We start from the raw sequence: 12,318 nt of genomic DNA, 5'->3' as shown, positions 1-12,318 counted from the left end.
TACATTTCTGAATACGGAAGTTAGTTCCCTCAGGGTCCCTTAATAACTTCTTTTTTGGCAGGGAGAGGCCTTCGTCCTGCAGTGTACATAAATAAAGGATGATGATGATGATGATGATGATGATGATATGATGATGATGATGATGATGATGATGATGATGATGATGATGATGATGATGATGATGATGATGATGATGATGATGATGATGATGATGATGATCTCTTGTCACTGGAGCACCCTAATGCGCTAGCGCTTCTGCGTCATTGTGTTCGCGTTACATGCTTTAACAAACTATAAAGTGAGATGAAATCGCTCATCTGTCAGACTCTGTTTTAGCCATGCATGTGTTTCCCAAGTAGATTATGTCAACCGTGAAAAGTGCACTTGGACTGGAGCGTCATGCTGTTCAAATCCCCGCCAACCCGTGTTCCGTCACAGCAATCCGAGTGAGAGAAGCAAATCCAAAGATAAAGGCTACACAGATTGTGCAAGAACAAAATCCGTACAGCAGCGAAAGAACGGATTACGCGGATTTCATCCTTTCTTTCGTTTTTTCCCAAGGCGATTTTCCTTAACTGAACTCGACCTTTCTTCCCGCTTGCATCACATGCACCTTTTTTTTTTCTCTCGCCATGCGGGACCATTACGTATTTAGCAGGCGAACGTTTAATGCGCAGTTGAAGCACTTTCGATTGAGTCTGCGGCGTTCGTTGCTTTCTCTGCGCAAGTAACTGGTCAGAAATGTTTAAAAAATATACAAGCGTGACAACATCCTATAAACGAGTCTCATGCTAGCACCCTGCGCAAGCGGCGGCTCTATAATTAGCTCGAGTCTCTCTCAAAGTTTAAGCTGCGCGTCTTGGCGCAATCGGTGTTTCTCTTACGCTGAGCACCTTCTATTCTCGAGCTTAATCGAGAGGAGGTCGTCCTGTGGCGAGGCTTAAGAAACGCTGCCAGTGGTGTCTCTGCTGTGCGGATAATTTGCGATAAAAATCCCGGTCGTATATACGATAATCGGGAATTACATCCCGCCATACCCAAACGATTCAGGAGGGGGAAAAAAGCACTTAGCTGGAGGCTGCCGAAGGATAACGATCGACGAAGCTATGGTAACAAGTTTTTACCGGCGCTATATTTGATTAGCGTAGGAGAATGGAACATGTAAACTATCTTGTTTCTTTTTGCAGAGCGTTTGCTGGGGAGACATCAAGGTTTTGTGTTTCTCACTTTTGTAGCAAGTGAAGAAGAATGCAAGGAAAGACGAAACAATGGGTGCATGCAATGGGACCTACAGGGCATACAGAAGTGCAGGGGCTACAAACCGACCCATCAGTTGTTTGACTCCAGCGAATGTTCACGACTCCAGCGAAGGTCGCTTGCGTAGGTGTTCTGCATTAATACAGTGCATTATAAGCTCAGACGCAATAGATTCTTTTCGATATGGCGATAGTTTTTACTGTCGAACACTGTTCGGGTAAACTACTTAAACTTAAGAAGTATGCTTAGACTCCTGCCATCTTTGAATTATCTGGTCTTAGCATTTGAACATGGTGGTCCTTCCAGCTTAGCCTCGAACTTCTTGCAGTCAGACGGTACTCGTGCACGTCATCTCGCTCCCCTGCTCGAATATTAGTGAACTCTAGAATGTACAACGTCATGTACATCAGCCACTTTCACGTGCTGTCACCTTCATACAGGTTTGACCAACAAGCTTTGTTCCCCACTTCACACAGCTTCGTTGAAAGAGTACTCTTTGTCGTGGTTCCCTCTGCAGGACAACCAGATGTACCTGCACCTACTGAAGCTGACGCGGCTGCTGCGCCTTGCGCGGCTGCTGCAGAAGATGGACCGATACTCGCAGTACAGCGTAGTGGTCCTCACGCTGCTCATGCTCATGTTCACGCTCGTCTCGCACTGGCTCGCATGCATATGGTTTGTCATCGCAGTCCAGGAGATGGAGTCATACCCAAACAACAACATCAGTGAGTACCGCTGCTGCATGTCGTCACTGCCGCATTTCTGTCGTCTCCTGTATAGTCATTCCGGTATCCACGAGGCATTAAAAAAATTAAACACTTCCTCGGCACATTGTTTTATGATGTTAGATTTAGCTCTGCATTTACAGTGACATCTCTTAATTTAGTAGCACAGCTACATTGGACATACGTTGTACAGCGGTCGAGACACTTGTCTAGAACGCGCTCCTAACGGGCGGTATCTATGAGACGTAAAAAAAGATCGGCACTTCCTCGGCACGTTCTTTTATGGTGTTAGATTTATCTCTGGTGTCACAGGTGATCTCTCTCAATTGGATAGCACACCTGCTCTGGACGTGCGTTGTACAGAGGTAAGACACTTGGCTTAACACGCTCCTGACGGCCAGAGCGGCTGTCAAAGCATTAGGCGACTTAACAGTGCGAGATGGGACAAGACGTCTCGTTAATGTCGCCAGGGTAGTCCGTAGAAAGCCCCTCGTGAGTTCTAGCCAAGTGTCTTGACCTCCGTATACCGCATGCTCTCGGCAGCAAGATGGTATATTCACTCTACACTGCAGTACAGAACAAAAGCACGGCAATGGATGTCATGAAATGTACCGTTCTTGGGTTCGCTCGTGATTCTCGAATGATTGTCTCTGATTTATCATGATTAGTTAAATATTTTACCATGATTCGACATGGTTGGTTGAATATTTTACCGTGATTTACTATGGGCAAGCTTTTTTGTGAAGTGCGTTAGAAACTGACAGCTTCGTGCCAAGGATACAGTGAGCTAGGGTTGCACCATCCCGTGCCCTGATATTTTTTTACCGCTGTCCTGGAATCGGCAATCAGTTATATAAGGAAGCCCAACCATGAAACTTGACCTGAAGCCTGTCGCAGTTTGCGAATACTGAATATAGCACTGTCTCGTACTGCCTCATGCAGTGTACGGATAGCACAAGAAATGTTATACCAAATTGTCGTAAAAGGAACAAACAATTTCGGCCACGCACTGACCAGAGCAAGCACCGCAGTTTAAGTGAAGAAAGAGCAAGTAGATTCAACTCCTACTTGAGCATGAATTCATTCGTGCAGTCAGCTTTGAAGCTATTTCTCGCACCAAAGTAACCTGCAATGCCGCAGGGCAAACTTTGAAATAAATAAAAGAGTACCCTGTAAGTTAAGAAGGAAATAAATATTAAAAACACTCTGTACTTACGCTTATAATTTCAAACAATTGTTACGGGCCTCTACCTCGTGCAAGGTTTGAACTCTTCGAGACACTTCGCGTATTGCCGTTTCCCCCATCCTTGCGTTGCATTCTTCCCTTCTCTGCACAGGCGCGCTTCTTTCATCACAGGACGTCACCTTTTCTTGTCCCTGTCTCTCTCTCTCTCTCTCTCTCTCTCTCTCTCTCTCTCTCTCTCTCTCTCCTCCACACTCTCATTCAATACCGGCATGGTGCTTTTGCAATAGCAGGTAGCGAGAAATTATAGCTCAAGGAAACCAACATTTCCGCCTAGACTCAACCGCTTCGCGCGACTGATGCAGGTTGGTTGAACCAGCTTTCCATGAAGTTGCAATACGACGTCCTGCGACCCCTCGACATGGCCGCCACCTACATCACGGCGCTCTACTTCACCACCAGTTCGCTCACCAGCGTGGGCTTCGGGAACGTAGCGGCCAACACAAACGCCGAGAAGGTGTTCTCCATCCTGACCATGCTCATAGGAGGTGAGCGCATTCACGACACGCTGCGCGTAGACAAGCGAACAGTGTTTGTGTCACGAAGCAGACTAGTTCCTTTACACATGTATTCCTGTCCTTTCTTTTTTTTTCTTTTTTTTTTTTTTTTGCTTTGCAGGCTGTGCTATGTATGCGCAAATATTCCTTGTTATTATCTGCGTGCATCGCACCTAGCGTTCAGATAGGAATTTAGATGCCTACGAACGATTCCAATTGCATTTTTTTTTTCTTGGCTTGATTTTATGCACCTGAACCTTAAAAAAGTGAACACCCAGATGAGAAAACGCCACGGCGGGCTTTTTTGCATGCGCCCGGCGATTGGTGTAATCTGACTCTAAATGTTGGCGCAGCTTTTGCATCTTTTCTTTTAAAAAAAGAGTTGCGTTTAAACAGACATGGATAAGAATAGGCATAAAAAGAAGAATGTCAATAAAGGAGAAAAATTTCACGAACAGAAGTCCGCATTTCTGCACTGCAGCTTGTCTTAAAAGGTGGTAACAAATAATTTTTTTTACTACTTTCACGACGGTGAAACACCTGATCCTGTGTTCAGCTGCACCTATACATAAGCCGGTGTGAAACCATGCACGCAGAGACGAGCGTATGTAGCATTATACACGACATTTGAAAGACGCGCCACGTAACTGGGCTCACGGGAAGGACGCTCTGCAGCCAAGCTGGCTTTCTATTTATTCGAGCAGAAACAGCGGGAAAAGGTACTTAAGTCACGACCAACCACCCCAAATGCGTACGCTTCTGCAGTTCTAGTTATGGCATGAAAACTGTCGCTATAGAGCTGATTCATGCGTGAATGCATACTTGTCATGAATGATACTGGTGGGGTGGAAACGAACAAAAATAAGTGCAGCGAGCGTTTCACGCGTTCAGGTGAACGTAGATACATAATATCAGGTCTCTTATGGCGGGCACTATCACATTCGAATGCCTCACCCACGACTTCGCGGTTATCTACGTGTAAGGTGGCGAACTCGACAAAGTCTAGTTACCATTCCTGCCTTTTCTTTTCCTCTAGCTCTCTCTTCACCCCCGACAAACTAGCTGGAAAAAATATAGCCCGAAACATATCGGTAATAGAGCAGGTTTAATTAAAACTGACGCGGTTAGCAGAGCTATAGTTCTGGCATGCCGTTACATGTTAGTATCATGATAGATGCGTGAGACAGCGAAGAGATCAATGAGCTGCCTTTAGGGTCATCGCACCCCGACAAAAGCACCAAATTCATTCCAAGGTTTCTCGCTACCCCGAATGTGCGAGGAGAACGAGAAACAAGACGCTACATAACGTGTCTCGCTTTACACTTTCTTTTCCCTCACCCTGCAGCGCTGATGCACGCCGTGGTGTTTGGGAACGTGACGGCCATCATCCAACGCATGTACGCGCGGCGGTCGCTGTATCAGACCAAGCTGCGGGACCTGAAGGACTTCTTCCGGCTCCATCAGCTCCCCAAGCAGCTGCGGCAGCGCATGATGGACTTCTTCCAGACCACCTGGTCGCTCAACAACGGCATCGACCCGAGCGACGTGCTCCGCGAATTCCCCGACGAGCTACTCGGCGACGTGTCCATGCACCTGCACAAGGAGATCCTCTCGTTGCCCATCTTCGAGCCGGCGCCGCAGGGGTGCCTCAAGCTCCTCTCGCGACACGTGCGCAGCAACTTCTGCGCACCCGGCGAGTACCTGGTGCACAAGGGGGACGCCCTCTCCTACATACACCTCGTCTGCAACGGATCCATGGAGGTGCTCCAGGAGAGCATGGTCGTCGCCATCTTAGGTACGGTATACCAAGACATATGTTAAAGGGACATTGAAGAGTAATAGTAAGTTAAATTAGTAGATTACACTTCTACAATAGCAATATATTGAAGCAACACTAAATAGGAACAGCGAATTAGTAAATTCATCATCAGCCTATGTTTTATGTCCACTGCAGGACGAAGGCCTCTCCCTGCGATCTCCAATTACCTCTGTCTTGCGCTAGCTGATTCCAACTTGCGCCTGCAAATTTCCTGACTTCATCACCCCACTTAGTTTTCTGCCGTCCTCGACTGCGCTTCCCTTCTCTTGGTACCCATTCTGTAACTCTAACGGTCCACCGGTTATCGATCCTACGCATTACATGGCCTGCCCAGCTCCATTTCTTTCTCTTAATGTCAACTAGAGTATCGGATACCCCCGTTTGTTCTCTGATCCACACCGCTCTCTTCCTGTCCCTTAACGTTAGGCCTAACATTTTTCGTTCCATCGCTCTCTGTGCAATCCTTAGCTTGTTCACGAGCTTCTTTATTAACCTCCAAGTTTCTGCCCCATGTGTTAGCACCGGTAGAATGCAAATTAGTAAATTAGACTTCCGCAATATCAAAACGTCCAGAATTGGAGAGAAAGCTTGGTAAGCCAGACACAGAAACGGAAGATGGGTGGCGACGTCGCGATGACGTTCCCCGGCCAGCTCACCGTGACGTCATAGATTTTGGTGCTGTTTACTCGGGTCTAGTTAATCGTGTTCGGGCTTGGAAGGACTACACTGCATTCAAAATAGAACAAAAAACTCAACTTAGCATTTTTTATAACTTTTCCTGCGCAAGAGCGACTCAAGTACGAGAAAGCATTGTTTCATTGTAGTGACGGGGTTAAGAACCAGACATGGCCGCCGCCCCCCCCCTACAACTGTGAGTCTAGATAGATAGATAGATAGATAGATAGATAGATAGATAGATAGATAGATAGATAGATAGATAGATAGATAGATAGATAGATAGATAGATAGATAGATAGATAGATAGATAGATAGATAGATAGATAGATAGATAGATAGATAGATAGATAGATAGATAGATAGATAGATAGATAGATAGATAGATAGATAGATAGATAGATAGATAGATAGATAGATAGATAGATAGATAGATAGATAGATAGATAGATAGATAGATAGATAGATAGATAGATAGATAGATAGATAGATAGATAGATAGATAGATAGATAGATAGATAGATAGATAGATAGATAGATAGATAGATAGATAGATAGATAGATAGATAGATAGATAGATAGATAGATAGATAGATAGATAGATAGATTTTATTAGAAAAATAATCCGAGTTTTGTGTTGCCCCAAAGGGGCATCGCTAATGGCCGGGGCCCCTAGTCCAGGGCTCCGCTGGCTCTTGCCATCTTCTCTGCTCTCTGCACCAGCTTGAGCTGGTCGTCGAGGGCCGAGCTCGACAAGCAGTGCCTCCTATTGCTCCCTCGTGATGTTCGTGTCGTGGTGTTCTATGTTGTGTAGCGTGCACTCCCACGTAATGTGGTATAGGGTAGGTGTAGCCCCGCACCACGGCTGTGGGGTGTATGCGATGTAATATGTGTAGGTTCGTGTAAGTGCCCGTCTGGAGCCTACGCCAGGCAGCGGCATCCTCCATCTTTAGTTTTCGATGGGGTGGTGGATATTGCAAGCGACTCCCTCTGTGGCAGTTCAGGATGGCTGAATACTCGGGATCAACCGGGTCAGGGTCATCTGCAGTCGGCGTGATGAGTGATCGGTTATGTACAAATCCTCGAGCTGCTCTGTCGGCATACAGGTTATCCGTGATGCCACCGTGGCCCAGTATCCAGATAATGGTTTGGTTGATGATGTCCTCAGTGTTCTCCTTGGGTATTTGGGCTAGAACTTGTGCAGCAGGTCTTGGGATTCTTCCCCGTAAGAAGTTGCGGCAGGCCTGCTGGGAATCCGTGAGGATCGTCAGTGGTTTGTTTGCGTGTTGGCCTTGGCAGATGGCTAACGCGATGGCCAGCTCTTCGGCTTCCGTGATCGTGCAGGGGCGGGTCGATGCACCGGAGGTAACATGGCCTCAGCGGTCGCAGACCACTGCCACTGCGCCCTTATTCTTCGTCCCGTGCATGGCAGCGTCCGTAAAACGGGCCGTGGCATGGAACCTGAATGTTTTTTCTATGTACAGGGCCATCTCTCTCCTCCTGCCGGAGTATAGGTTAGGGTCCATGTTGCGTGGTATTGGGGCAATGTGATACCTGTCCTGGACGTAACGAGGTATCGTGCAAGTTTCTTGGGTTCGTAATGTTGTGGCTTTAAGCCCAAGGTTCGTAGGACCTGCCGGCCCGTGTGAGTCCGCGCAAGTCTCTGTTGTTGTGAGACGTGAAGAGATTCTGTGAGTTCGCTGAGGGTGTTGTGTAACCCCAGTGCCAATAAATTCTCAGTCGATGTACCCATTGGCAGGCGGAGAGCGGTCTTGAAAGCCATCCTCAAGAGCGTGTCGGCCTGTTTCGTCTCGGATTGTGTGATATGGCAGTAGGGCAGGCTGTATGTGATTCTGCCCACCATCAGGCTTCTGACCAGTCGGAGGGTGTCCCCTTTCTTCATGCCTCTATTCTTGGAAGTAACTCTTTATTGGGTGAACTTGTGCTCAGAAAAGCAATTAACACTAATATCACAACCATAGCGGCGATCATGGTCGTAGATTGTCAAAATTTGCATGCTTCATGGGTCAAACGCGTCGGATTTATATACATGACTCATCGCATGCTCCAGCGTAATCGCTGGTGCTCACGTAAGTTCCAGAACGTAGAACGCTATTCGCGACGCGCATGCAATCTGGTTGGACAAGGTTCCCTTGCTATAGAGAGAGATAGAGAGAGAGATGCTTTGTTTTGATGGGGCACGTATATAGAATAGGCGCAACATTCGAGAGTGCTCCGATACATGAACACGCGTAGTTATAGCAGCCGGTAGGACCACTGGAAAACACAACCAATTTACACGCCTGTGAGTATAGTTCGAAATCGATGGCGTTGCACTGACATACCGCCCTTGAAGTTTCGACGCGAAGTTCAAGACAGTAAACTTCGGCCTTCATTTTATCTTGCAATGAACTTTTTTCCGTCAAGAGAATTAAAATAGAAATTTAGGGTGAAAATAATTTAACAGTATTAAATGATTCAGAGTTTTTCTTTCCATTCCTTTTAGTACTGCACTGCGCCATTAGTTAAGTTGAACCCCCTTGAACACTACATCAAGTGTGTGAGTCGCTCCTTGCTTCAATAGCGATGGCTATAGACATTCCATCGTCGCAGTGATTTGTTCGTAGCGATGTTCATCGTGCTTATAATATTGAGGCGACAATTAGAGTAGCAGAGATGCTTACCGAACCAAACAACCCTTGTACCAAGCACAGAAACGAGTGTCTGAAGTGCTACATATGTGATTCAGTGTAGCAACCAAACCGGAACCCATTTTAGTACGTCTTGTGGATATTTCAAAGCCACTGACATAAAGTATGATTCGGTGCTTTCCTGCCTACCACTCTGACTTTATTCTTCATTGTGTATTTTTCTTTCTGCACATGTCCAAGCCACCGGCGCCTCTGAAGTGCGTCAACATCTTCCTACGCATGTGTAGCATGTGTATCTTTAACAAACGACTGTCTCTCCTACGTAAACATTGTTACAAACCGGATTATAGTGTTGCTCGTGAGTAAGTGTTCGCTGCTGTTTTTACGTGACACTGCATGATGTGTCGCGCAGGCAAGGGGGACCTTGTGGGCAGCGACATTTCATTGACGGCCGGTACAGAGACCGTCATGAAGTCAAGCAGCGACGTCAAGGCCCTGACCTACTGCGACCTCAAGTGCCTTTTCATCCCGGGTCTGCTCGAAGTGCTCAAGCTATACCCGGAGTTCGCGGAAAGCTTCTGCCACGACATCGTGCACGACCTCACCTACAACCTGAGGGAAGGCTACGAGAACGAGGTAATAAGCCACCTCGCTGCTTCTCCTCCTTCTACATATTGCCTTCCATGTAAGAACAAAATGAGTTCCCGATATGTATTCGAGAATTACCTCACTTTCATTGACTGTCGGATGGATTATCTTTATGCCACGGCTCCCTCTCTTCGAGGATCACGATTACAACTCCCTGGAACAATATTAGTGAAACACTAATGTCCTTTAACGAACTGCGGTGTTCTAATGGGTCAGGGAGAAGAGACAACTCTTGCTCCTCAGTGTCCTCATTTTTCTTTTCTTTTTTCTCATAGAGCAATTTTGAGGGCAACACGCAACAACGAGCTGCTGCAGAGCCCTGGAACAATGAGGACACAGACACTGTATTCACTTTGCGGCTCCGAAAAAATGAATGTGCTGTCGATGTGGTTTTCTCGCCTTTCTTTCTTTGCGTGTCACAAAAGGTGCATGAGCGGGGCTCCCGGCCCCGCTTTAATTCTTTCTCCTCGAGACCTCCATAAAGTTCGTACTCACTCACTGAGTGGAGCAGCACAATGATTACCCTAACGCGCTTCATGCATCTTGTACTGCGCTAAAAGACTTACAGATATTCCTTGCGTTTTGCACGACATGGGCGCTTGCCCCTGATTTATTCATTGAATTTAATGCCCCAGAGCACATAAAGATGTGCTGACAGAATAGTTGGGCGTACATAACTGCGTACACCCGTGAGCAAGGGTACACGAACCACACACTCACCAAAAAATCTCAATTTATTCGTAATTCAGACGCACAAGCTGAAATTGACGAGTGCCTTAGAAAGTTCACAATGCCAAGTTCGGACTGCAGTCCTCAACTTCAAGCTGCATTCATAGGTGGAGAAGATAAACTGCTCTATCGTGAAATCCCTGGCCCTCTTGCTCAAGAAAGAACGTTACACAGAGTGCGTAACCAACGGATGAAGAACGATAACACAGGACAAGCTGTTCGGTGTTCTCGTTCTCCGTCTATGCTCATACATGCTATATAATATACAGGATTAAGTCCCAAAGCAACATCGTGGCTATGAGGCTCCGTTATAGGAGGGCTCCCGATTAGTATTGGTGACCTGGTAATCTGTAATGACGTGCGTCTAATCAAGATGTCAATGTTTTTCGCATTCCACCAACATTCGATGCGGTCGCTTTGGTCGCAAAGAAAACCCTCAGCTTCGTGCTCTTCAACAACTCGTCTTATGGCTAGCCGCACAGCCACCACGTTGTGCGCACATGCTTCTTAGCATGCCTTCTTTCGTCTTACTTGGCACATCATTTATGCGAGGCTGAGTTCATGACGTGCGAATTCTGAAGCACGGGAAAGTTAACTCATAACCTATAGCGGTGTCTTTCATGCGCTGAGGTCAGTTTAAATTGTGAATAGCTTAGAAAACCAATTCTAATTATTTAATTGCGGTACCATTCGGGCTCTCACTCAACTAACACAACACTGCTTTTCTTTTACAAATAAGAGCGAGAAAGTTGTCTTAATCTTCCTTTAACCGCAGCTGTGTTCGAAACGTACAAGTTTAAAGTGCACAGTTGAATCGTTGTGCGATTGGTACTATATATACATGTATGTATGAATGGATCATTTCATATATATCACCCTTGTCATTTAGAGCAAGCATCATGCTAGCTGTATCGCCAGTCAAACATCTTCGGCACCCACTTAAAAAAAATGTTTCTCTCTTTTCTCGGCGCAGGCGGAAGAGACAAACGGCGTGTGCTCACTAACCCTGCCGTCGATATCTGAAGACGACGAGGAGACGGGCAGCGACGAGACGGCGCCGGGCTCTCCCGTGTCCAACGGCCAGGAGACCGGCGCCAAGCTCAAGGAGGACTCGTGGGAGCCTCCCGCGACCACCGTACCTAGCCGCACGCCTGCGCCGCAGGCGCCTCAGGTGCCCGTGGCTGGCCGCACCGAAGCGGCGCCTTTCGCCAGGCGCACGTCGGCCCTCAGCTCGCCCTTCCGCACGCCCACGTCCGTAGCCATGGAAAAGCTGCGACCCGTCGCCACATTGCCGCATCTAGGTTTGTATTTATTAGTTTTCATACACTCAATGATACATTGACGGCTTCACATTGAGGAGGAACATCAACAGATATGAATACGTATATATTAGTGGCTGTCTTGAAATTCTTAGACTTAGATATGGCAGTCAGATAGATTAGATGGAGTTAGTGGTGGCTGATGACCATGTTGGTGGGCTAGTACCATCTTCTGGGAGAGTATTCGATTGCTGCTTCCGCCGGGTAGCTTGTAAATTCTTCTGTCGCTTGTCACAATTTTAAGGGCTTCATTACGTTGGCTAACTTTTCTTTCCACAAGATGGTCATCATCACCATCATCAGATTCTATGATCACATCAGGACAAAGGCCCCTTCCACAGATCTTCAACTTCCCCTGTCGTGCGTCAGACCTCCTCATATGCATGAAAATTCCCCAATGTCACCGCACACCACCTGATACCCTGCCTTCTTCACCTGTGTTTAGTTTCCCTTGTCACACATTCTGTTACTATTCTTCGCATTACACAACCATCCCGAGTCCACGGCTTCATCTTAATCTCAACTAAAATATCAGCTACACCCGTTTACTAGAATCCATCCTGAACTGTTGCTGTTTCTTAAGGTTACACTAACTAAAAGATGGTCCTAGGTACATTCCAAGTGATTTATTCATTGAATAATTTATTAACTTAGTAATTGATTATTTAATAAAACCCGACGCTTGTTATCGTCAGTGTTGCATCCTGTGCAAGCGCGGCACAAATTAGTACTCGTCCGTTGACGTGTGTGCCCGT

At 46.7% G+C, this 12,318-nt stretch overlaps 1 protein-coding gene across 1 annotated transcript in view; it reads left to right on the top strand.

Moving 5' to 3' along the window:
• The window catches only part of LOC119442684 (potassium voltage-gated channel subfamily H member 8), an 81,326-nt gene that overhangs the window by 62,352 nt on the left and 6,656 nt on the right, over window positions 1-12,318 (top strand). The window contains exons 8-12 of the mRNA XM_037707649.2: window positions 1,775-1,982; window positions 3,531-3,713; window positions 5,068-5,517; window positions 9,280-9,503; window positions 11,218-11,545. Coding sequence (XP_037563577.1) covers window positions 1,775-1,982; window positions 3,531-3,713; window positions 5,068-5,517; window positions 9,280-9,503; window positions 11,218-11,545 — 1,393 coding nt within the window. The remainder of the gene's footprint in view (window positions 1-1,774; window positions 1,983-3,530; window positions 3,714-5,067; window positions 5,518-9,279; window positions 9,504-11,217; window positions 11,546-12,318) is intronic.

This window comes from Dermacentor silvarum, chromosome 2 (genome assembly GCF_013339745.2).
Source record: "Dermacentor silvarum isolate Dsil-2018 chromosome 2, BIME_Dsil_1.4, whole genome shotgun sequence".
NCBI classification, from domain to species: Eukaryota; Metazoa; Arthropoda; class Arachnida; order Ixodida; family Ixodidae; genus Dermacentor; species Dermacentor silvarum.
This window is presented reverse-complemented; position numbering and strand designations above follow the sequence as displayed.